This window comes from Triturus cristatus, chromosome 2_2 (assembly GCF_964204655.1).
Source record: "Triturus cristatus chromosome 2_2, aTriCri1.1, whole genome shotgun sequence".
Taxonomy (NCBI): Eukaryota; Metazoa; Chordata; class Amphibia; order Caudata; family Salamandridae; genus Triturus; species Triturus cristatus.
In genome coordinates, this window is record NC_140582.1 from 561,964,545 (window position 1) to 561,991,538 (window position 26,994).

Sequence of the window (26,994 nt, forward strand, 5' to 3'; positions counted from 1 at the left end):
CCCACGGATAGAAATGAATAATTATTTTATAAGCACCACAACGCCAGTAGTTTGACACTGACGTTTGAAGCAGAGGGGAATACTCAGAATTAACCAATGCCCTTTATGTCTCCAAATTTGCCAGATAAATTTGACATTATCGATGTATAAGAGCCAATATGATGAGCAGCCTGTACTTACACTTAATCCTTCAATCATCTTTATGCCATGCCTGTAATAAAATATGTTCCATCTAGATGAGAAACATCAGTAGATGTGCTTGATGTTGTCCTGGTGTAGGTTCTCGGCTAGGCCTTGTCTTGCGCATGCTCTTTTTGCTTAAAACAACAGTGCACCTCCTATACCATATCCCATGTCATAGAAGTACAGGCAGTAGGTACCATTTCTGCCTACTGCTAATTGTTGCCCATTGCAACTGGCAGGCTGACCTAAGTCATATGAAACTAGAAGAGAGGGGGACTGGGAGTGAGTTAAGAAAAAGACTAGGTCCAGTACCAATACTCCCAAGAAATATCGTTAAATCACGTTGTGGTAACTGATCCTCAGAAGGAAGGGATCAGAAGCCAATTTGGTCGCTGAATGAAATAGAGAAGGACAAAGTCTCTAAAGGAAGTGTGCCTTATCAGTACTATGTGGGGAATCTCTCCTTTTGGTTTTAGTGCCCTCACACACCCTTGCGAGTGTCATGCTTCATCATCGGGCGATGCTCCTCATGGGGGTGGTGCTGCAGTCCCCCACGGGCCCTGCGAGAGGGCTCTTTTTCAGAGATCTTTTGAGGAGACGCCGCAGTTGTGCATGCGGGTGTGTGGGCCTAAAAAGAGGGAGTGTGGTGTCTTAAACTTACCCACCGGTACCGTAGAGATAATTTTATTCGTTGGTCCGGGGGTAACATAAAATAGGTACAGGGGCAAGGGGCAATCCTCTATTAATAGATGGCATAGAGGATGGGGTATTACTCTGCTGCTCCTAGTGCCCATGTGTGAAGGTGTGTGTGCTGGTCAACATGTTTCGCGCCGTCATTGGGTCCCTAGTGGATCCCCTCGCGCTTCGTCAGGACCATAAATGTGACAAATGAAGAAAGTTAAAGGAAAAGAGTAGGACCCTCTTTGTTCCTAAAACACCTCTTATTCAGGTGCGATTATGCGCATTATGCTATGGGGAACACAGTTCACGTGTCCCAGCCTAGTACCCCTAACAAGAAGGAGAAGTGCCTCCTCGCAAGTCCTAACGGCGGCGGGGGGTAATCAGTCGTTACCCCTCCATTGAAGCCTATTCACCTGCCCTGCTGTGTGTGGGACTCCGGAGTCACTTCCTTTAGAGACTTTGTCCATCTCTATTTCATTCAGCGACCAAATTGGCTTCTGATCCCTTCCTTCTGAGGAACAGTTACCACAACGTGATTTAAGGCTGACTTAAGTGCCACGCCCTCCTGATGAGTTTCCCTCGCCAGGAGACAACACCACTCATGGTAATTAGGTAGACAGGCCTGCATTCGAATCGGTAGGTGTTCCAGGTGAATTCTGCCAATAATCTGGTAAAACTGGGTCAGCAGAGACAGGGCGAAATCACCCCAAATGTCAGCGTGTTACTTTTCGTTTTCTATGGTGGTTTCTAGGGGCAGCGGCAGTCCTTCAAGTATAGCTGAGGTGCAATGGAGTCCAAAAGGGACCTTTGGAGATTATTGAAAATGTTTAGATGTCTGTATACTGAAACGGCCCACATTGCTGGGTTTAATATCCCCCTGGATTGTGAATGATCTGTTCCAGTTCTGTTTCTTATATCGACCCCATCCAGAGTAATACACGACCGATGAAGCAAAGGGTAAACTAAACAGCGTCCAGTATTAGCATCCACTGCGTATTACTGAAGAGACTCGTAATGCTATAATTACCACATTGTGAATAAACTATACACCTTCATTAATACTGATCTCTGCAATGCACATGAACCCTCAGACCTAAGTTTCCATGTTAGCTCTTGTTAATAAACCTTGTCTTACCAGCTCTGGGCTCCTTATCATCTGTTTCTCACATATTTGCAGGCCTCTGTAATGCAGAATCATCATTTGTAATACTGTTCACATCTTTTGTAACTCTCCTTTCAGAGTAAGCTCCACAGTGAACACTATTCATTTGTGCCCTGTCACCGAACGTGCTGAAAAAACACAGAATGCCACTTGGTGCATGATTGGTGAAACCTGTTATGAGGGTTGTGGCTTAAGAGCCGATGCAGATGGTCGCGTAAGCTGAGAGCTCCGCGCCAACTCTGGCATTTCTCCTGTTAGGGGGCCGACATTGCCCCTAAAAATCGTACCTGGCGGCGTGCCGTGCCGCCCTGGCGGTGTCTGCGGTGCTTCATGGGGAAAAGGACATTGCTGCGGACGATCGGAGGCAGAATCGTACCGGGACCCTGAATGCGCAAGATGGTGGCGGCTACCATTGGGGAGAGCTGAGCCGCTCCTGAGCACTCACAGCCGATGAGAAGGTGAAAAGGAGGGTCGGACTGCCGAGAGCCAACCGCTTGGCGGAGGAGACTGAGGAGTGGTCCGGGTGGTTAGCAGCAGCGGCGGTACCAGGGCGGCGGCAGCTGCGGAGGAGCATGGAGCTCTCCTTCCCCCTGCCCCCTTCCCACCTCCGTCCTCTCAGAGAAGCGCAGGGAGGTTGGAGCGGCCGTGAGGGGACAAGTGCAGTGGAGCGGGGCGCCGCAGCGCTGAGAGGACGGGCCTGGCGCCCTGTGAAGGTGGGCTGCATTACATTGAGACTGGGAGCAGTGGAGTGGGCAGTCTGCCTACGGAGAGCGTGCAGCCGCCATTACGTGAACAATGCAAAGCAACAAAATTGAGGGTCAGGTAGCATTTGGGAAGTCAGCGCTTGATTTGGAGGCAAGATAATAGGGGGTGAGGCCCCTGTGGGAGCGAACTGACCGGGAAAAGCCCTGAGCCAGGGAGAGACCCCCGGGATGATCATTCGGGAGCTTGAGGGGATGGCTGGACGGGCTGCTGGCATGGCAAATGAGAGTGGGGGAGAGAGATGAGCAGAGGCGGTGGAACATTGTGGATGCTACCCGGATTGGACGCCTGAGCTGCTCTTGGGCAGTGGAAAACTGCACGTGGATACTATCCAGGCGCCCTGGTGCTCACGATTTGCCCCTGATGGCACGAGGGTGCACATTCATGGTATGCCCTTGAAGACAAGACAAGAAGGCTGAACTCTGTGGGGCCAGAACTGCATGCAGGTATCGGGCCCTGGGCTATAGTGTGTGGCAGGATGACAGCGGGTACAATTGTGTTTATTGGCTGCGTGCCCTGGATCTGGGGTGGGGCTGCCTGAGACTGTTGTTCCAGGACCCAGCCCATGGTGGAGTGCACTCGGGAGAATGTTTGCCTCGGGGACCAGGTGGCTAGTTGAGCGCCTCACTGTGTGGAACCACGAACAGAGAGGACCAACCAGAGGAGTGGCCTATGAGCCTTGGGGGCTGAGTGGTGGCTAGCCCCCCACTGCGGAGGACGGTGAGGACGCCTCGAGGTGAGAAGCATTGTGAAGAATCTCCAGCGAAGGAGGAGAACGGGAGAAGACACGGTGCGTCACTGGTGGGGTTTCTGGACCTGTGAGGCGGATGGCCATGGGAAAGCCACGGGGCAAGCAGGGGGGTGCACCCCCAGAACAGGAAGAGGAGGCGGTGGATCATCGAAAAACGGAGGCATCGGAGTTGCACCCTGAGGGGATGATGCAGCAGCAAGTGGAGGTGATACTTAAGGCCATCACGGACACTAGGGATGCCCTTCAGAAGGATATAGCATAGGTGTCCGTGGGGCTGGGCCTTCTCTGGGCTGATGACACAAAAGTGGCAGACCGAGTGAAACAAACTGAAGCCACACTGGGAGGTCTGGAACCTGCACACAAGGCTCTTGAGATGCAGATATGGACGTGCATCGGCGCTTGCAAACTTTGGAGAAGAGGGCGGAGGATGCCGAGGGAAGGAACCGAAGGAACAATGCACGGGTGGTGGGACTGCCTGAAGGAGTGGAAGGAAACAGTATGGTGGACTATTTGGAGGCCTGGTTGAAGACGGAAGTTGCTCCAGAGGGATTGTCTTCTTTCTTTACCCTGGAGAGGGCGCATAGGGTGCCGGCATGCCTGTTGAACCCTGGGAGGCCACCCAGGCCTGTGGGGGCGCGCTTGTTACGCTACAAAGATAGAGACCTGCTTCTGAATAGAGCTCGCACCGTGGAAAATGGTAACGTGACGTTGTTTCCTGACTATACTTTTGAAGTGCAGCGACAGCGGGCCTCCTTCCTGGAGGTAAAAAAGGCACTCCGTACGGAAGGATTACAATACTCCCTGATGTTTCCGGCGCGATTGAGGGTGGCCACGGACAGCAAAACCTTATTTTTTAACACCCCTGAGGAAGCATGGGACTGGCTGGAGTCCTACAGGGCAGGACAGGGAGAGGTGAGCCACGGCTCGGAGGCTGCTGGGGGGGCCCGCGCCCTCACCTACCACGGCACACCGGAAGACGGAGGCTCAGATCCCAGAGGCGGAACGATTAGCGGCGCTAAAGGCAGTGACGAAGATATCTCAAGAGCAGGGACCGGAACTGAGGCGAGCGACTGACTCCGAGAAGGGATTGGCCGGGACGGAATCTGAATAATCGGACGCGGCGAGTGTTACTATGCCACATGTCACTCCATGGACTGCCGGTGAGATTGCTGATGCATAGTACAGAAAGACTTTCTCCATGGCTGGAGGGTGCTTTTGTGTATTGACACTCTCCCCCTCCCCTCCCTTTTTCATGATTTTTTTATGGTGTGATGCAGTGGGATGGTGGAGGTGGGGTGGGTGGGAGGGTGGGGTTTTGGGAGGACTTGGGGAGGAGCTTCCTTAACTTGGGGAGCATTGGTGGGAATGGGGTAAGGCGTGAGATGGTGGAGTTAGTTGGAGTCGGAACCACCTGGCTCGTGGCCACCTCCCCTCTATTATGCGTAGTGATCCCTGGTAGCTATCGGGTAAACAATTTAGTTGAGAGTTTGGATTGGTGCTGCTTTGGTGGGACCCGTTCTGGGGTGGGGTTGTTGGGGAATGTTGGATAGTTTGTTTGGGGATGTAGGGGCGGCCGGTGTGTCTGTGGGGAACGTACAGAGGTTCCAAGGGGTAAAAGTTCAACATGGGGACAATACTTGATTTTAAATGCCTAGCGTGGAATGTGAGGGGGATGTACATGATGAGAAAGCGCCACAGGGAACATGCTTACTTGGTTCGGAGAGGGGTGCAGGTGGCCTTTCTGCAAGAAACCCACATTAATCGAGAGGAGGGTAGCGCACTGCAACGAAGATGGCAGGGGCAAATCTATTGCACAACGTATTCTGCCTTTGCAAGGGGGTCGCCCATATGGGTTAGGGAGGGAGTACCCTTTCAGATGACCCGCAAATTTTCTGACCCAGATGGGAGGTTTGTGGTGGTGGGAGGGCGGCTGAAGGCCTGGATGTAAAATGATGTGGCATATACGCCCCTAATGTTGAGCTGACAGCGTTTTTTAATCATCTGTCGGGAAAGCTGGCACCTTACCTGACAGGCTCTGTGATATTGGGAGGGGACTTCAACTCAATAGCTGATGTCACTATGGATAGGTCACATCCACCACTACCGGGGGCCCCGGTACACAGGATCGCTAAAGCCAGGGGCTTGTAGACACATGGCGAATGCAACACCTAGAAGATCGCGACTATTCTTTCTTCTCAGCCTTACATGAATTGCATGTGTGCTTGGATGCAATATTGTGCACTCCAGACGTACACGCAAAAGTACTTAACAGTGAGTACTTGGCGAGAACAATTTCGGATAATAATCCGCTATTGCTAATGATTAGTTGGGTTTGGGAGAGGCCTGTAATACCGATGTAGCGCCTACGTCCGTAGATGCTGGAGGATGCGGTCTTCTATAAGGACATAGAAACAGGCATTGAACAATACTTTGCTGAAAATGGGGGGACGGCGTCTAGTATAGCGACGGAGTGGGACGCCTTCAAAGTGGTGACGAGAGGACTGTGCATTGCTAAACTGGTGGGTGTACAGAGGACATTGCTGCGTGAGGTAGAAGCAGCAGAAAACCGGCTGCGTGGGGTAGAGAGGGAGAGGCCTGAGCACCCCGAGGTACAGGAAGAACTGGCAGAGGCCAGGGAGGAGGTGGCGACCAAGATAGAGAGATTACCATGTTATGATCACAGGGCTTATCTGGCACGGGTGCACGCAGAGCGGGACAAGGCGAGCATGCTGCTGACTTGGTTAGCTGATCCGGCACCTCAGGGCACACCTATCTTGGCGTTGAACTCATCGTCGGGAACACAGGTCTACACCCAGAGAGGGATTAACGGATTGTTCTTAGAGTATTATGAGGGCTTATATAAGAGTCGGTCGAGGGGCACTGATGAAGCCCTGGAAGATTTTTTGGCTGATTTAACTTTGCCCCAGCTGGTAGATGAACAAAAAAAATCATTTGGGCAAAACATTACTCTGGGGGAAATACAGAGTGCCATTAAACACATGGCGCGTAACAAAACACTCGGCACGGACGGCCTGCCCATTGAGTTTTATTCAACTTATATTGATTTACTCGCTCCACAATTGTTGGCGGTTTACAAAGAGGCAAAGGGGAGGCTTCCAGCTTTCATGACAGAGGCTATCATTATCCCACTTCCAAACCGGGTAGGGACCCATTAGACAGATCGGCGTATCACCCGTTATCTATGCTGACCTCTGACTATAAGATTTTAAGCAGAATTTTGGCGACTCGGCTCCTGCCCCACATGGTACAACTGGTCCATCGGGACCCAGCGGGTTTTATCCCGACCCGGAACATGGCCATTAATGTATGACGCCTCCTTCGCATACTAGACGCAGATCATGGGGACACACCATATGCTGCGGTACTGTCGGTGGACATTGAGAAGGCATTTGATAGCTTGGAGTGGCCCTATCTGTACCGAGTTATGCGAGCATTCGGCCTTGAGGAGGCATTTGTGGGTTGGACAGGGTTACTGTATAGGACCGCGAAAGCTAGGGTGCGAACGGGGATGATGATATCCTCCCCCTGCTCAATAGACTGTGGAATGTTACAGGGATGTCCGCTGTCACCACTGCTGTTTGCGTTGGCCATTGAGCCGCTGGCTGAGCATGCTAGGAAGGGGCGACACTATTGGGGCCTGGCCTTGCGGGGCGACGAACAGTATATCTCTCTATATGCCGACGATCTCCTTATCTTCTTGGCTGACACTGGAGAGGCACTGGAGGGGGTGACGAGCCTGCTGAGGGGGTTCGGGGGGATCTCGGGGCTGGGAGTTAACTTGGAGAAGACTTGTCTTTTCCTTGGTAACCCCTTTGACAGCAGGCCCTGCGCCGGTAATGGGAATTCGGTGGGAACCAAGCTGTCTTCCCTATCTTGGGACCAATATATATCATGCACCTGCTGATTTTCTGGAAGGGAACGTTGGAAGTGTGTTACGGGGACTGCGAGGTAACCTGGCTTTTTGGAGCACTCTCCCACTCTCAGTGGCTGGCATGGTGGCGCTCCTGAAGATGGTGGCACTCCCCCGCTTGCTATATTATTTTAGGATATTGCCATTGTGGATACCGGGGGCAATCTTCAAGCAGATTAGATCCACGGTTAGTGGCTTCATATGGGGACAAGGTAGACAGCGGGTCGCTTTTTCTACAATGATGAGACCACGGTCGGATGGGGGCATAGCGGTACCGGACTTCGAATTTTATTACTTGGCAGCTCAGCTGCAGTGGCTCACTCAGGTAGTGGCTTGAGAGTTTCGGGGACCGGACGGTCCAGAGGGCCGGTGGATTCCACGCCACATGCTCTCGGTTACAATACTACAGCAGTGCCTGCCTGTCGGATCACTAACCACCAAAGAGCGGATGTTGAGACAGTGATGGAACCGGAGCAAGCGTAGAGCTGGCATTAGTTGCCCGTATGCTCCGGAGATTCCCTTGGGCATGTGTACTGCCCTCCCGCATGGGGGAGATTGGTTGGCACTAGCAGACTGGGAGACGATGGGAGTCCAGGAAATGGGAGATTTGTACGAGGATGGGGTATTACTGCCTTTTCAAACACTACAGGACAGGTAGAACCTGCCGCGAGGAGATTATTTACTGCATGCAGCCCTGGTGTCGGCGATACAATGCCATTGGAAAGAAGGGCTATCGGAACCACGGACCTCTATGGCATGCCAATATGTAGTGATGGTGGCGGGGGACGTTTAAGGCAGTCACTTGTCTTTACAGGCGACTGGTCACAGAAGGCCTGCAACCACTGCAAGAACTACAGAGAAAGTGGGAGGTTGACCTTGGGAAGGAAATACCGGACACTACGTGGGCGCAGTTGATTCGGAGGGCTTGGAAGGGCTCTAGGAATGCTAGATTTCAATTAATACACTTCTTTATACTGCATAGGGCTTATTTGACTCCAGCCAAGATTAATTGGTATTTTCAGATAGAAACGGCCCAGTGCACATGCTGTAACCTAGAGGGGGCGGAGCTGCATCACATGTTGTGGAGTTGCGGACAGTTAGGAACGTACTGGAAGGAGGTGGTCGAACTGCTTTGTGGTGTTACAGAGCGCCACATAGATGCTGACATGTGCACCTGTATTTTGCATTGGTTTCCGCATACTCCCAAAACAAAAATCACAAGCAAGTTTCTGGATTTAGGCCTGTTACTAGCTAAGAGAGAGAACACAGCCCAATCGAAGTCACGACGAGGGCCGAGCATAGGGAAGTGGAAATCAGAACTACTTACATGGGCTGGGAGTGAGAGCAGCAGGCTCTACGCACTAATAATGAGAAGGCGATGGAAGCGGCAAGGGCGTGGGAGGCACTAGTAATAGCACTACAGATCCCAGAGATTGACTCGGAAGGTGATCCTGCTGGGGAGGTTCCGATGGGTTCCCCTTGATTGCCCAAGAGCAGGGATGGGAACATAGGCTTAGCCCCGTGACGACAGAATGGGGGTTAAGAGATGTACCGGGAACAGGAGGTATTGTCCCCCAACTGTCCTGAACCATGACATGAAGGAACTGATAGTATTACTGTAATAGGTGTTTGGAGACCGGGACACTCTGGCGGCAGAGGGAGGGTGTTTGATTGTGTTCGCTTATTGTAAATTATACGACTTGTATTGGTAACTGTTGGCATTGAGAACCTAACAACATGCTTTTAATAGCGCATTCATGGGCCCATTGAGAAGTTTACCGTGGAGGGAATAATACTATATTAAAATTGTAAAGCAATAATGGCTCATTAAGGAGGACCATGAGGGTGTTGGGACTGTTAATATGATGCAAGGTATGGACATTGATCATTGTTGTATGCTGGCCATGCGTTGTTTTGTAAACTAATAAAAAAAGATTTTTTTTTAAAGAGAAAAATTGGTGAAACCTGTTATCAGGGATTGATCTGAGCTCCCAAGCAGGGGGTTTTCAAATGAGTCAGAATTACAAAGTCAGCCGCTGCTTTCCAGATGAAAGTGAGACCACGATGCGAAGGCTCACGAAGACGAATTTTATTGCCGTACTTTCAACAGTGTCGCAACATCAAATGGCAATTGTGCAACCCAAATTGAAGATCTGATTACTATTCCGAATAGCCTGAAATTGGCAAAAATAGCAGATTTGTTATTTATTTTCTAGAACTTATTACCACGTATAAATATAACCTCCTATATTGGGAGTACCGAAGAAAAAAGGCAGTGAATCCCATTTTAGGAATTGATACTTGATTTCACATCCAGGGCAGATGCCCAGAGTGAAATGTGAGGAAATCTGAAGAAGAGAAAGATCAGTTATGCCATTGTAAGACCCCTAATATCGTTCACTGCTGCACTTAGATTTTGGACATGGCTGTAGGGTGGGAGATCAGCAGGGAGACTGAGGATGAAGTGTGAATTATTTGCCCAGCTTTCCCTACAATTACATCTTCAATGAAGAATCTGCATGCATACATCTTGGCTCTGGGAACTCCCTTAATGGAAAACCCCTATTGGCGCTTTACCGCCAGCTTTTCTTTGCTAGGGGCATCACCTTCCCAGATCTCTTCTACATGTATTAAAACCAGATCTCGACTTAATTTTTGGGTGAAAAGATTTACAGGACAAAAGCATAGTGTTTATACTATGACTATAAGATTCTAGCAAATTGTTTTGTGGGCAATCTGGAAATTCTGTTACTCTAAGCTGCTTATCACCTATTAAAATGGTTAAAGACTTTTCAATTTAGAGACGGACAAAGAATTCCAGTTAATTCTGCCATTTGTTTTGTTAAAAGCTACCGCTTTATCCCTAAAATTCCATGAGCTCTCCCCAGCACAGGACAGATCTATTTTTAAACTAATCGCCATATGGTCACTAAATTGATTTTCCAAAATGTCCATATTTAATAGTCTATGAAAGAAATCGTCGGAGTAAATTACATAATCAATGATGAAGCCACCCTTCGGTCCCTTATGTGTATTTTTCGCTGGTAATAGCAGTTTCAAATATATATTTAGATCTAATGTTCTATTGATAATCACTATTATCGTCGTAGCCACTGACCTTTAAGATTATGTTAACCTGTCTTCTTTGCAAACCTCTCAGGTCTTCCAAGCCTGTACTGTATTGTGAGATTTGTGTGTTTTGTATATTTTCACTCTAGCCCTTTCAAGAATGCTGTCAGTCATAACATATGGCTAACAATCTGCTTCAAAGAGGTAAGAACGAAACATTAAAGGAATTGGAATATAGAAGTCAAAATAGAGTCCAGAGAATGTTAGGGCATGTAAAATAGCATTTCTAAACTGCTTGATTTTTTAGTGATATTATGCTAAAAGGTACTATTATACCTCTATCTTCTCGGTAAGTTGGGTTGCGTGAACCCCCGACATCCATGACGATGTTAGAGCTTGCTTATCTCTCCATAAAAAATGGGAGGGTTCCTTCCAAAATTATTTCTTTTTAGCGCATATACGCGATGATGCTGCTGTAACATCTGTTGTTTGTTTCATTTAAAACATATTTAGAGGAGCTAAAACCCCATAAACCCTCCTGAAGGAAGTCAAATTTGCTCTCTTCTCTAGCTTGTTATAATTTGTCACGTGTATTTATAACCCAGCTGTTTCAGACATGATCAGCCTCCATCAAGTGTGGGAGGGTTCCACTAGAGTCTGTATAAATTATCCCTTGCTGCTCAGTCACACCTATGTGGCTAGTGTAGTTTCTTACAATGACAAAGCACAGTCCGTATGAGGTTGTGGAACTAGTGGCTTGCAGTTAGTTTGATTATGATGCTGCCTGTAAATATCTCTGGATTGGAAATTGAATTCCCCACAAATCGTCCTGTAATGTAGTCGAATGTTCAGACCTAGTGGTGGTGGTGTTGTTTTATCACCATTCGTATATGTAGTATAAGATGAATATATCATAAAATGTAGGTAAATGACATCTGCTTACACAATCTCATTGAAAAGGATTTCTTGGTACTTGACTGCCACATTAATTTTCAATCAGTCATTTAAATTTTCCTTTTCTTGTCTTCATTACACATAATCAAATTGCTATATTCAGTATATACGAAGAAAGCAAAGAACGCGGTTCCTCATTTTTCCATAGCGGTTGATAAAGACTTTGGGGATTATTCAGTATTTGGTGTAGGTGTGAACAATCTCGCCGTTCGACCATTTCAGTTGGAAGTCAGCAGAAGCAGGGTCTCTACCATTAAAGCCCAAGCTGGTTCTGACTGCAGAAACCTCTGACCTGGTGGAATATCTGCCACTGGGCTGTCCAATCATATTGACAGGTACCCGGCTCTATGTACAGGGAGGTGGTCATCATTAGATTTCCCTTCCCGGAACCACCATGCAACCTACGACAGCACCCAGAAGGAAAACATTTAATGGCCCCAACACTCAGGGAGAAACTTTCTACTCATCAAGGCGATTGATTGTATTACACAGATATATTCCTGCTGTGAGATTTTGGGGAAAAAAATATAAATGACTAGCAGGGAAAAAAAACACACTCACCCACTGTAAGGTTAGAGATCCTTGTCTGGTAAGCGGTGATGTCTAAATATTACAGTCTGGGCTGTGGGCCCCCCTCCAGGGTATTAATGACCTTATTAATACTACAGTTAAAGATTCACTGAAATGTGTTTCGTCATTTGTGGAATAGGTACGTTATTTTGCATTTTGAGGCCCTTCATTTGCAGTACTGCTACCAAATCAATGTAAAATTGCACATATGTTAGCCCTTCAGTGTAGGACATACATCTTTCTACGTGGTGTGCACCAAATATTTTCACATTGTTTTCGACTGGATGTCATGGCTTTCTGACTCTGAGAGTGCCATCCCTTCACTATGTGTGTGTGCTATGAATCCTAAACATGGAGCCGGATTCACGCAAAAGAACTTCTGTGTAGATAAGTTACGAGTGCAGAGTCTGTACTTGTGGCGGAGTCTCTGCAGTCATAGTGGAATCACCATTTGTGGAGACACTGTACTCATAACTTTACCATGCGTAAGTCCCTTTGTGACTCGAGTCCATGGTCTAAAATTCTCTAGACTTAGCATATTTAACTGTTCTTGCAGGGTATAGTACCATCTTGCAAGGAAATGTAACATTGGCATACACATTGAGGGGCCAATTATGATGCGGCCCATAAAGGCTCATTCCGTGCCGCATCGTAATCGGCCCAATGGTTTACTTTCCAACCGCTCCATTATAATACTGGCGGTCGGAAAGTAAACTATCAGGTTATTCCGGCTGGCTTCCGACGGGCTCAAGGAGCCTGTGGGCCAGTAGGACCCGGCACGTAATTTCAAAGGGAGATCAATGGGAGCTTGTGTTATGGCCGGTTTACGGCCGTAACACAAGCTCCCATTGAGAAATGAGAGCATGTGACCGAACAGTGGGGCATATTAGCAAGACCGGCGATAAAATCATCGCCGTTTTAGCGGCAAGAAACTGCCACTAAAACGGTAAGAATGGGCTTGCTAATATGCGTTATGGAATTCCAATAGAAGGCCAGGTTAGATGTCCTGCACATAACATTATCGCCGTTTTAGTGGCAGGAAACTGCTGCTAAAACGGCGATAATTTTATCGCCGGTCTTGCTAAAATGCCCCAATGTTCAGTCGCATTATAATTGGCCGGTCAGCTCCGCCCAGAGGTCGGTTGGTCCCATGACCGAGACAGTGTCAGGCGGATGCCCATAATGTCACATGCGGTCTAACATGCACATTTACATTACCTAAAATGTGGCTGGAAAAACGAGGTTTAAGTCCTAACTAGGCCACAGCCTGCAGTAACATGGCAAAAAAAATGTTTTTCTCAGGTTGATAAACATACTTTCAAACATTATCCCTAAGTGTGCTGCATCGCCCACAAGGCTTTTTGTATAAAAGTGAGACTTGCTAAAATATTAGGAATAGTGTGCCCTTCAGTCACTAGCGGCATAGTGCTTTTTTCACAGTATAGGTTAATGTGGCTATTCCATTGAAAAACCTAGTTCAGTGTTGAACGAGAATTTTGCTAATTTTAAATAAAGGTAAATTCACAAAATTCATATTTCTGCTTGCTGGAAGGCTAGCAGTAGTAAACTAGTTCTGCTGGCTCCACTTCTCTCACATGAGAGTAATGAGCACCCCAAAGAGGCAAGACAAGTTCTTCTTGCCAGAGAACAACAGAGTGGGCTCCGCAAGAAGGAAGTAATTATTGACTACTTAACTTCGTATAGGGTCTTTTAGAGTAGGAAGGCCAAGCTGAGGGCAGACATTTTGACATGTTTATTTCAAAACAGGGCTTAGTGTAATAGAATTGTTTGCCTTGGACATGTGTTTCCAGAGCAGCCAAGTATGGTTTGGTAGGTAGAAGCTACATTTCTATATGACAGGGTCCTCCTGGGTGAAGTTTAGGAACTTTGAACAGTGGGACAGCGGTCCTGTCTTCTTGAAAAGTTGCAGAGCAGTGTACTCTGGTATAGTTTGTAGGAAGGAAATGCTAAAGAGCTGGAATGTCAGGGCTGGGGTATTTCTGTTTAGGACTTGAGCAAGAGTTACCACACATCGGTTACTAATGTGCATGTAAAAAAATTCAAATCAGTTCATCAGAAAATAAATGGACTTTGCAAAGCGACTTCATGACCCAGTAGAGGCAAATTGCTTGCTGCCTGCTTTCTGCTGCCTGCTAGAGAAAGACTAAGGCTTGGATCTGCTGTTCCCTATATCCAGGACACTTAAACTGCTCTTATGAGGTAGAAAAAGGTCTTCTCTTATTGTCTCAGGTAATGAAAATGCTGGTAAGGGCTCCCCTGTGAAGAAGCGCTAGGATAATGGTTGGGAGTTGGTTTAGTCAGCCTCCCACTGCTGAACTTTGACTTGGAACTGATACGTTTTCTGGAGTTCTATCCCCCCAAACCACCTGGCTCCAAAGACTTTGTTAGTGTGGCAACCCAAGACAGAAACCCAGATGGACTGCAACAATCCCATAACCCATTGAGCATTACTTGAGCCAGATGCATTTCAGATAACAATAAATCCAGTGAGATACCACAGGGATAGTCAGTGGAACCCAAATTCTCTTTCATCATGGAAATGCGCACTCAAGAACACTAGAAGACTAGCAATTTATTTTCAATATTTGCTTAAAATCAAACCATATTCAGGCGCTAACAATGTGAATAGTAACAAACAAAATAGGGGCAATGATACCTATTAGTAAGGTGAAAAATAAAAATTATTGAAAAATTGTGGTTATATCATAAGGCTTATTAACAATGCTATTTCCCACCCCATTTTACTTTCAGCTAACTAAGCACCAAAAGAGGCCTACTTCGAGTTCCAGAGATTGTTGCTATTCGCATACCTTTTTCTGAACAATAGAACCAATGTTCTGCAAAGTAACAGCATCTGTTGTTTTTGTCTGTGTAAGTAGTCAGGCAAATAAGCCCGTCAAGTGAAGGCTAGATGTGCTTCCCTGTTGCCTTCAGCAAATGAAGCTGAATATTCCTCTGTATGGCATTGCTGTTTTGAGTCTCTGGTACTAAGCTGCTCGCTACCCTAATACACTCTGATCCTAATTTATGTATTTTATCTGAACATAAATATATTCAAGTGACTTGATTATCACGTTGCAATGAATAATGATGTGCTAATGTTCATGCCTTTTTTACACTTGTCTCTGGATAAACAACATATATAATTAAAGAAGTAGGATACCTAGAAGAGAAAATATATGATAACAATGACAGACCTAGGAAGCCTTCACCAGCTTTTTGGCAGTCTGTGTAGTGATCAAAAACTGGATTTTCTGTACTTCCATAAAGAATAAAATTTGTCCCGTTCAAAGCTTTTTCAAGAGAAGTTTGCGACTGCAGCAGACCACCCAGAAGTGTCAACCTGACATTGTGGAGTCCTCGTCTGTTCCAGCATCATGTCTTAACCTACTGGAGGAGTATGAGAACCACAAAACATTCTTTTCTAAGTGTGGAGATAAAATTTTGACCAGAACAAACCATTGTGGTGTACCTCATGACTGTTCTATTGTAATCATACTGAAATCACACAAGGGTCAATAACTCCATTGACTTGTTTCAGAGTTTGGATTTTTTATGGTGCTTTTTAACTGAAAAATTAAAAAAATATATTAATCAGATTGTCTCCATTCTTGTCTTATTTTGCTTGTTAGAGTCTCTCCTAAATTGGGTTTGGGACTTTATTGTTTTCTTTTCTGACTATTATGTTGTTTTTTACCATTTGATTCTGAAAATAATTTCTTCATGGAAAGCATTGCTCTGATTTATTTACCTCAGATTTTATTGACCCTGTTTTGTTTGACCCCTGATAGACTTTGAATTAGAGCCTTATACTGTATCATCTATTCATTGTTAGATTTTCTATAATATTCGAACCTGTACACTCATATATCTGTGCATGTATTTTGTTTTCCCATTCTTGTTAATTTTTTTATGTCTACAGGTGTGCCTGTCCCACCATCCCTGCCCTCCTTCGCCCTGATGAAGGTGCAGCCCCTGCTGGGGCTTGTACACCGAAACGCGCGTTGGCATTCTTTAGCCTAACTTTGGCTACTTAAAACGTGCTCATTGGCGCTTTTTAGCCCTCCGGGCTGTTTAAAGTCTATTCATTGAATATGAATTGTGGAACGACCATTCAACTTTGTATATGTTTTTATTAGTGTGTATTAATGTGATGTGTTGCATGATGTCACTGTCGAATGAGAGCTAGTATGATTGTGTTGTTTTGAAGGAGTTTTGTGGGACTGTTAGCAATCTGATGTATAGGAATTGCATTGTTTTGATATTCACCTTGGTTGTTGCTGTTAACCTACACATTTAAATTTCAAAACAATTCTGGTATCTACACAAACAAAAATGATGAAATAAAAAAGATAATTAAAAGATTCATAAATCTATTTATATCCTTCCTTGTGTTTTTCCTTGTCTTGGTTTGCCTATTGGTTGTGGTTATTAATCATTTGGACCCTGTTTAGGGCCTTGTTCTTTATCAATTTGTGGCAGGCATTCTCTTTTCCTCTTGGTATTCCTTAGTTCCCCTGGTATACCTGCCGGCATCTTATTTCAGGGGTCCCCCTTCTTAGTGGAAGCATTGCTCTTGTGCCACTGGGACCAAGATGTTCTCACTGAACTGTGTTTTGACCCATCAAGATATTCAATTCTCTAGTCAGTGAGTCCATCCTACTTTCTGCAAATGTATTTTCACAATATGTGTTTATCACATTACATGAGAAAATTACATAACATGTCATCCTTGTTCTTTCATAGGTAGAGACAGTTGGAGACAAATATATGACTGTAAGTGGCATTCCGGAACCATGTACCCATCATGCTCAGTCAATTTGCCATCTGGCATTGGACATGTTGGAAATTGCTGGTCAAGTTCAAGTAGATGGAGAACCTGTCCAGGTCAGTATGGACTTTTGACTATTATATAGTTGACTAAAGATCATGTTCGTATTTGCACATGTAACTAAGAATATAATGTAGTTGTTTCACAAGGCACTACCTAATTACATTGTTTGGTAGACTATATTATGAATTTCCTGTTAACTCAAACAAATAATGTATGGCTTTTTTTTTAATAAGAAAAGATGTCAAAGAGAGCTTCTATTTGTTAATGTTTAAAACATAATTTTGTTTAAGAAAATTAATTTCCATTAATGATGGGTTGCAAAGGATTTGGAGGAAGCCATTAGTAACCATTCAAATATAGTAAAGAACAGTAAAATACAGCACGTCTTGTGAGTACCCATTTGGACTGACAGATATAAAAGACCCTAGCACCCAAGTTTACTGTTTACTCATTCAACGCAGGGCAACATTCAAATGTGCTCTGCTGCTCTGTGTAAGATGAAACAATTGCTCAGAGTTACATCTGCAAAGATTGGCCTGCTTCTAGTGTCACCCCCTATGCAGGCTCACAGACAAGACTGCCTTACATGATCTTCGCACCATAGTGCAGAGGTGAATTTCTGCTGGAGTGTGATTGCCTATGTGTATGCAAAATTCAAAGGTTCCCAGTCATAGAGTGTTCTGCCGTTTGAAAGCATGCTCTAGTTCTGCTGCTGAAGAAACTTGGTGCAGATACTTCAAACTTGTCCAATTATCATCAGATTGCCTTTCTGCAATACTTGGCTGAAGTTTTGGAACATTTGGTTAATAGCCAGCTTTCCCACCGTTTGGAAAGTAATAATCTGCTGGATTCCTCTCAAACTGTCTTCAGAGCTAAAAATAGTACCAAAGCCACCATGCTGGTGAAGTGGACAGCATCATGCTGCTAGTTTATTTGGGAAAATCATCTGCCCTCATCCTCCTGGACCTGTCTGCTGCTTCCAACACAGTGTGTCATCACTGATTGCTACAAACATTACATGAAATCGGCTTGCATTCTACAACTTTCAAATGGTTTTGTTCCTGCCTCTGTAATAGGGTTCAGTCGGTACAGCTGCCTCCTTTTAAATCTAAGCTAAAGGAAGCAAACTGCTGTGTTCCTAAGGACTCATCCCTGAGTCCCACCCTGTTTAATGTTTATGTGTCTCCTATGGCAGGCACTGTAAAAGCCTGGAAGTTTGAGTTTATTACATAGGCTGATGATACCCAGATCATCATTTCCATCGATGAAAGGGGCACCGAGACGAAAGACAATTTAGTGAGCTGCCTTTCGGAGATGACAATGTGGATGCAGAAACTTATTATAGAGAAAACTGAGATCCTGCTTTATGGAACGGCTGCCAGTGTCTGGAATGGATCTTAGTGGCCCACACTGCCCCCAAGCCTAAAAAAGTAGTTAAGAATTTGGATGTTTTTATTGACAACTCCCTCTCCATGCAGTACCAGGTAAAAGCTGTTTGTGGGAGTTGTTTTGGACTTCTACAGACTCTCCATAGAATATTTCGGTGGATTCATGAAGCAATGGCAAAATACTATTGGGCAAAAGACTATTGGGCAACTCCTTAATGTGAGTAGATTGGACTATGGCAGTGCCCTGTATGTTGGAATGAATATTTGTTCACTCGCCTGCCATTTATTCACAACTTAGTAACAAGATTGATTTGTTATCTCCTTCCTAGAAGATCGGTATCCTGTTTAAATCCCCTTCATAGGTTACTGTTAGAACTGGGGTTCTGGTTGGCAGAGGTATGCACCCAGTCCAACCAGGAACCACCACTCTAGTCAGGGTAAGCTAAAGATAACCTGTGCTCGCCTTCTAGAAGCTTGGCACAGAGCAGTCAGTCTTATCTAAAGGCGCAATGCGTAAAGTATTTGGACAACACACACACAGTAACACAATTAAAACACCACAAAAATACCCCACCCCGGGTTAGAAAAATAGATTATATTTTTATGAGTAAAACAGGATCAAAACGACAAACATCCAATAAGTAGAACCATAATTATGGATGTTTTAAGAGAAAATCAAAATCCAGTGCTCGGAGTCAAACAGCACTTAGGGGTTACTTGAGGGCACACTGGACCAGGATAAATCCAAAGTTCAGGCCATCCAGGATGGAGGACAGGCCAGGTACAGGACTCATGCAGGTGCCACTGAAAAAGTACCTTATATTGAGCAAGCATCAATGTCATAGACTCAATGCATCAGTTCCGATCCAATCAGCGGTTGAAGGTTTTATTGACAAACCACTTATGATGCAGGCACTGCTTCGTCGTTAAGCCATGCTGTCTGTCGCCATAGAGATGCAGTCCATCAAAGCGATGTTGTCGATCGGCTCCTGGGTCGAAGGGCAATGCATCTGTTTGATCGGTGTAAAGTCGTCACTGCATCAATTTTGACGACTCTGAACAGCAGAAATCAACTTTCAAGGGCCTAGGACTGGATTGGCACCACTTGACAGGGCAGGACTCAGAGATAGCAGAAGCCAGGTGCAGTTGCACAGTTGAAGGAAGTATTTGATGGTCCAGAGACTTCAGAACGAGGGCAAGCCAGCAAGCCATTGGAGTCACTTTGAGTCCAAGTGAGATGGGTCCAGTCTTTGTCCTCAATAGGGTAGTGATTAGCTGCAGGCAGCAGGGCAGCCCAGCAAAGCAGAAAAGCAGTTCTTCAAGAGCAGCAGTCAAGCAGAGTGGCAATTATTGTAGCACAGCAGTGTTTACTCCTGACAGAGTTCTTCACAGGTCCAGTAGTTTACTGTCTTGGGAGGATTAGCACCCCAGTACTTATACCCAGTTGTGCCTTTGAAGCAGGGATCACTTCAAAGCAGGCTGTTGAAGTGCACAGACCCCCATTTTGTCCTCGCCTTGGCACCAGACTATCAGGCGGGGTAATCAGCCCTTTGTGTGGGAAACTGGACACTGCCTATTCAGGTCTAAGTGCCAGCTCCCACTCTCTCTTCCTGCCCAGGAAAAACTTCCAGAATGCAGATGAATACAGAGGAGTTCCCTGTCATATCTAGCCTTCCTGTTTGTGGCTGTCTAGAGGGAATGGTCAATGTGTAGCTGTCAGCCATTTCAGAAGTGTATTGGAGATAGGCTGCAAGGCACACAGAGCAGTAAGAGCAGAGAAATCCCCAATTTTCTAAATGTGGCCCTTCTAAAATAGTAATGTTAAATCCAACTTTACCATTAAAGAGGATTTATCATAACCATTTCAAAATATGAAACACAATACAGCTACTCCATTCTAATCAGGTATTACTGCTTAAAATTGTATTAACACATGTACAATGCTAGCCTATGAGAGGAGAAGGCCTCATAGTAATGAGAAACTAATTTAGTTGTTGGTTACTTGCAGGACATGTAAAACTCAAAAGTACATGTCCTACTTGTACATGTCCTACCTTTTAATTACACAGAATCCTACCCTTAGGGCTACCTGGGGCCTACCTTAGGGGTGACATGTGTAATCAAAAGGGAGCTTGGCAATTGGTTTTAAATGCCATGTTGAAGCAGCAGTAAACTGCACACACAGGCCTTGCAATGTCAGCCCTGTGCCAGGTTTGAAAGGGTACTTGTGTTGGTGGCACAACCAGTCTTGCAGGCCCACTAGTAGCAATTAGATTACAGGCCCTGGGTATATGATATTCCACTTTACAAGGGACTTATGAGTAAACTAAGTATGCCAATCATGCATACACCAATGTCACCATGTGTAGGGGAGAATCACACACACTTTAGCACTAGTCAGCAGGAGTAAAGTGCTCAGACTCCTAAGGCCAACAAAAAGATACAGCAAAAAAATAAGAGGTAAGTTAGAAAAACGTTTGAGGGAAGACCACCCTAAGGATGACAGGTCTAACAGTTACCAGTCAGTAAGAGATACATTTTTAAGTGACTTTGTCATGCACATTGAGCACTGTATGAGACTGAACCAGATGTTTCTATAAGCCAAAGTGTACCCTTCATTCTGGGAGTCAGACTCTGATACAATGTAGAGGCATTAAGGGATCAAGAACGTGGGGCCGCTCCTTTAATTTATTGTCAACTCTACATTGGAACTCCTTTTCTCTCTATCTTCGCCTGATGTCTGATTTCTTGCCTTTTCATAGGATGCTGAAGACATGGCTCTTCCCTCACTGATTGTGTCTAGCGCCGGGATATCACTTTGGGGATGAAGTTGTACTTTATAAATGCAATAAATAAATTGAATGTGTGAAGTGCATTGCAGCACACATGACATACATTACTGTTTTTGAAAAAAAAAAACAAATTCTCCATATTTGTGTCTACTTCCAGTTGGGGTTAGTTTTAGACACAAAGCCTTATTGCACTTTCTGTCAAAGCTAAGAGCCTGATTTAGAGGTTGACAGAGGGAGTAAAGGTAGTCACGGTGGTGGAGGACTTTATGCCCGCCACCATGCCTTTACTCTGCCCAACAAATTTAGAGTCAATCTGGGCCCAGCTTTCTTCTCAAATGAAGAGAGGTTGGGCATGTTTTGCTTCCCATAAAAACTATTACTTAAACTAGGTTGGAGGGGGTTAGGTTATGTTTGTTATGTTATTGTTTCTTATTAAGCGCAACAAGATTACCCTAAGGGGTCTCTATGCACTGCCTACTTTCAACAGGTCAAAACAGCAGAATACACGACATTTAAAAATGAAGAGATTATGCAGCCATGTTTTCTGATCTTTTTCAAAATGTTTAAAATTGATGCTCTTTACGTGAATGTAGTGGGACCTGGTTCCAGTGCAAAGGATCCAAATATGAGTAGGATTGGCCTTACAGATAAATCAAGGATGTAGCAAACATATCCCGCTAGATTGAAGGCTTCCAGTGGGGGCGTACAATTTCACTTTTCTTTGTAGGTATTATGGTCCATTACCATCAAGAGATTTATGTACCAAGCAAAGGCGTTTGAACAATGATTACTCTCTTATGGGTAGCCAGTGCAGGCTTCTGAGAATGGGATCAGATGGCGACTGAGGTGTTAGATGACAAACAGTAACTGTGCAGCCTATTTTGAACCTACTGAAGTTTAGCAAACAATCCTTCATTCATGGAAGCCATTAGTGCATTCCATAGTCAAGGCGACTAATTATCAAAGCTTGAACTAGAGATTATCTTTATTGGAGTGGTTGCCACTCGAATAGTTTTCTGAGTGGGCACATTATTCCAAACATGCTCATAGAAAGATACTCATCCACCATGATGCCCAGGTTTCACACCACAACCGTCCGAGTTGGGACTGCGCCCAGACTATTCAGCCACCAGTCATCGGACCATACTAAGTGGGCTTTACCAAATAGAACGATCTCTGTCTTGCTTGTATTAAGCTGCAGACAATTGTGCTGCATCTATGTGACAATGTCATTCATATGGTCTCGGAACCTTACCATGGTAGACTCTAGATTAGGTTCCATAGTGATTAACAGCTGTGTGTCATCTGCATAGGAGATTACCTCAAACCCATAGGATTTTATCACTGGTGCTAATGGTGCTATATAAATATTCAAAAGAGAGGGATTTATTACAGATCCCTGTGGTTCTCCCCGACCCAAGACTATGGTTTGTGAGACAAAGGTGTCTAACTGCACCGCACTAGTGCGGCCAATCTGAACAATTCTTCAGCCATTCCAAGGCTTTCTCTTCAGCACTAATCTCTCTCAGTCTTTTGATTAAGACTGCAGGAGAGATGGTGTTGAATGCTACTGACAGATCAAGAAGAACTAACATGAATAAGTATCCATCATCTAAAGTAAGTCTTATATTGTCTAGGACCTCCAACAGTGCTGGCTCCGTGTTATATGATGAACAGAAGTCTGACTGGGAATGATTATGATTTTCCAAAAAGGCTATCAGTTGTGAATCCACCAAAGTTTCCATGACTTTCCCCAAAAAAGGAAGCAAGGAAATAGGTTTAAAGGTTCCTAACTTATCATAAATTTCTGTATTTATTTTTTAATGGGTTTCATCCTGGCAGATTCCCATTCTGCTGGGATAGCTCCCAGGTTCAAAGAGAGATTGAATAACTCAGTGAGGCAAGGAGTAAGGACCGAGACCAAAATAGCAATAATGTAAATTGGAGCAAAATCTTCAGGAGATCCAGACTTAATTTGATTTATAAGGGAGTTCACTTGATCAAGTGTCACCCTATTAATCTCCTCCAAAAGCACTGGAACAGCCAGTTTCCTCCAAAACATGCTTTCATTTTATTTCATGTGTAATTCCTTTTTCAAAAGAGTTGTAGCTATTGGTAATTTTTTACATTAAAAAAATGTCAACATCTTCCATTAACTCTTGGGATGCAGGAATAGATTATTTGCAGGAGAAAGGATTAGTGAATTATTTGAGAATCTTGTACAATTCTTTAGCTGAGTTGACAGCATTGTCTATTCAATCTATAATGTGCAATGTCTTGGCTATTTTAATGTTATTGAGATAACGTCTGAAGGCCTTCTTATAAATAACACTGTCTTCAACTTTTTTGGAGGCCTCCATTTCCGTTCTAGCTTTCTACATGCTGAATTTTCATTCTTCACGAAATCAATAGTTAGAAGGCTAGGGGAAAGCAGTTCTGTCTTATAAGGCACATTTGCAGATGTTCACTATTAAAACAACACTTTATTTTTTCCCTTTCTATGGACTTTGGTGCACACAGCTGGCTTAGAAATCTTCCTTGAAAACTGTGCAATGATATTGGGAAAGAGTGAGTGGAGCCATATGGTTCCGTGCCATAATGTTGGTATTTTGTGTAGAGCACTGAGTAATAAATGCAACCAAGGTGAGCTTGGTCTGAGTGATCATATCTTTCCTCTTGTTTTTGCCTCTGGTCTAACATAAACATGAACTATGAATCACAAATAACTGTGGTGGAGAATTACTTGCTAGGATTTCACTCAAAACTTCAGAAAAATCATAGAACCCAAAAGATTACTCAGGCCATTGATTAAACGTATGCTCCACATATAATGTTAAGCTGTCTACTCTAACTGGGGTAAAAGTTAAAAGAAGAGATCACATAAAGTGATCATGGGATGTGCACATTTACGACATGGGCCCAGCCATACCTGGGAGCTGTAGTTGAAGAATTCAGACAGTTTTATGTTACCACTTTTGACAGTGACATATGATTGCTTTGCACTTGAACTTTATTATAATATATGTTTCTCTAGAAACCTAGAAGCAATTGTTAAAGTCTGCAAAGGAACTACAATACAGAACACAAAAACATCACAATGATGCCGAATGCAGCACACATAGAAAGAGGAATATACAAGGTGAAATAGTGATATTTCCCCTTGTTGCGCTTCACCTGGGAGGCATAATGTATTGGCGCATTCCCAGGTTTACAAGGTATTGTAAATCTTGGGGAGCATCAAAGTCCATGGGTTTTGTGTGGAAACACCCACCTCAGCATCCATGGCAAGGTTCCTAGCACAGAGTAAGGTAACACAGCCATTACAGCTGCCTTGCATTACTCCATCATTATGAGGCCATTTAAAGTCATGCAAAAGTGGCTTTGCGTGGCTCCATAAATATGATTTTGTGGTTTTTGCCGCTGTTGCGTCACAACAAGTTATGCTACGGCGGTGCAAGGGCCTCATAATTATGGGCCATAGTGAATTGTGTCCGTGTTCTCATTTTGTTCTACTTTTCATATTGCATTTTCCTAATGTGCTGTTTTGCCTTGTGTTGTTGAGTGTGTTGTGTTACTTCATTTAAATTTATTGGCATGTTGCATTCCTGGTGTGTTATTGTGGTGTTATGTTAGAGCAATGTTGTGTTTTGCATTGGTTCTTTTATGGGACTGTTATGCTATTGTATCTCAGCTGATGTTCTTATGCTAAGATATAGACCAGCATTCTTGTTACATATTATTTAGCTCACATACCTGCTTTTCTAATGGCAGTCGTAAAAGTTATTTCAAGCATTGCCCTCAAGTAACCACCATTTAACACTACCTAAAAATGGTTAGTGATGCGCCCCTAAACAAAGAACATAAACCATTTCCTTTTAATAAATGTGTTCCCTAATACTATGGCCCTGATTACGAGTGGGTTTGTTATTTTCTAACCCCTGCACAAGCTCCTGTGTTCACATGGTTCGGAATTGCACCTTGATTTTGACGAACTCGGAATTAGAGCCTACACATTTTGACTGTGGCAAAGGAGACTTTTAAATTGCTTTTTCTTACGTGGAAATCCCTTTTTAGAAGTCAGAAAAGTTCTAGTCCTAGAATGGGATTGCAATTGGATACCGATTTCGGATCTTGAAGGGGTGTGTTGAAGGCGTCCCTTCCAAATACCAAATAGATATCAAATATCTTCATGTTTCGCAACCAAATTCTGGTTGGAAAACTTTGATAATTTACCAACACCTCAAAGGAGGTGGTAATGCATTAATAAAAGTAAAAGGATCCTCTTGGGAATGCTTACCCTCTGTAAATGTAAAAAATAAAAGACATTTTTTATAGTATTAGCAGTGGTCCACAGGACGACTGCCAACTCTTAAACAAACAAACAAACAAAAAGTAAACTTTTCGTTTTTCGCTGAGTCCCATTTCCTTTAATGATGAGTTTCCTTTATTGTAAGACAATCACAGCAGGCCCTATCTCTGTGAAGGCTTGCGATCCAAGTGAGTTGTAATTTTTCAACTCATCACAATTCGGATTTTTAAGAATCCACCTATTAGTACATGGGTCGATTCTTAAAAATCTTTACTGGTCAAAAAAACCTTGGTCTCAATTTGCGACCAGATATTGTACACCTGACCATACAATTCCAAAAATCTCAAAATACATCCTTTTGTAGCTTTGATTCAAGATATTTTCTTTCTTTAGGTTGTTCAGCTAGTCATCAGGTGTGACAATTGCTAATCGTACATTGTATCTGTAAGCAATGCTATGTAGACTCCTTCCTCCTTCTTCCTTTCCAAGTTCGCCACCCTTTATTTTGTTGCTGTCAGCTACTCAGTTTCCTCACCTGCAAAGATTTTCCATTCTTTATACGTCCATAGTGTCACTGCATCTAGTGCAGGGAAAGGTTGGAAAGAGGGCATATCTGGGGAGTTCAATGTGAGCGCCTGTTTACATTGCTGTCCCTCACATGGCCAGGGTCTGTTGCACTGTGTGTGCTTATATCAAGAGTGCAACTGGCTGGAGAAGTAGACCATGCCTTACTGACTGGTGGGATTGGGCACCTCCTAAAGGCTGTTGAAGAGGAGAGAACAGTAAGCAAACGCCTCAGTATATTACAGGCTGATGAGGCTGTAGTAGCTACTCACACCACCAGCCCAGGTGGCAACTAGTGAATTGGTTTGGGCCACTGTAGCAGCTTTAAGTCTATGGTAATGGACAGAGCCCCCAAGGCGCAGCTTGGGAAAGACACCAAGAATGTGCTTTAAATCTCGCAAAACCACTCTCTTCATCAGACTTCAGGTACAGAATGTTGTACAACTGCATTGATGGAGATAGTGGTGCAGGCGGCAGTGGCAGTGAGGACGATTGTCTGTGCCTGATGTAGCCGGGATGGTCACATGAAGATCTCGGTGCGTACTAGCAGTGGGAGCAGGGTCAGTACTGCACCCTATCGCCACTGGTGATCAACGTACGTCTTGGATCTCTTCCCACCATGCCAAGGGCCATAACAGTGGCATCTGGGTCAGGTCTGCAATGAACAACCTATGTCTTGGATCTCTTCTTACCTTCCAAGTGCAATAGCAATGGCATCAGGTTCAGGTCTGCACCCCATCCCCACAGGTGATCAACCTACCTCTTGGATCTCCTCCTACCATCCAGCCACTTCTGATACTAAGAGCTGCCCCTCAGCATTGGCAATGGCTTGATAGACCCCAGCATCGGGAACAGAGCCTATAAACGTCGGTATATTCTGAGAGCCGCTGAGTCTGTTGCATGGTTCCAATGCTCGGAAGGTGTTTCTACATTCTTCCCATGACCCCTGGGCAGGGGCAGCAGTATCTCGTAGGTAGGAAATTCGATCCATCCTGTCCCCTCACTTGGTCAGGCTCCACCAGA

At 44.7% G+C, this 26,994-nt stretch overlaps 1 protein-coding gene across 1 annotated transcript in view; it reads left to right on the forward strand.

The window, feature by feature from the left end:
* The window catches only part of GUCY1B1 (guanylate cyclase 1 soluble subunit beta 1), a 377,660-nt gene that overhangs the window by 306,769 nt on the left and 43,897 nt on the right, over positions 1-26,994 (forward strand). The window contains exon 11 of the mRNA XM_085641713.1: positions 16,831-16,971. Coding sequence (XP_085497839.1) covers positions 16,831-16,971 — 141 coding nt within the window. The remainder of the gene's footprint in view (positions 1-16,830; positions 16,972-26,994) is intronic.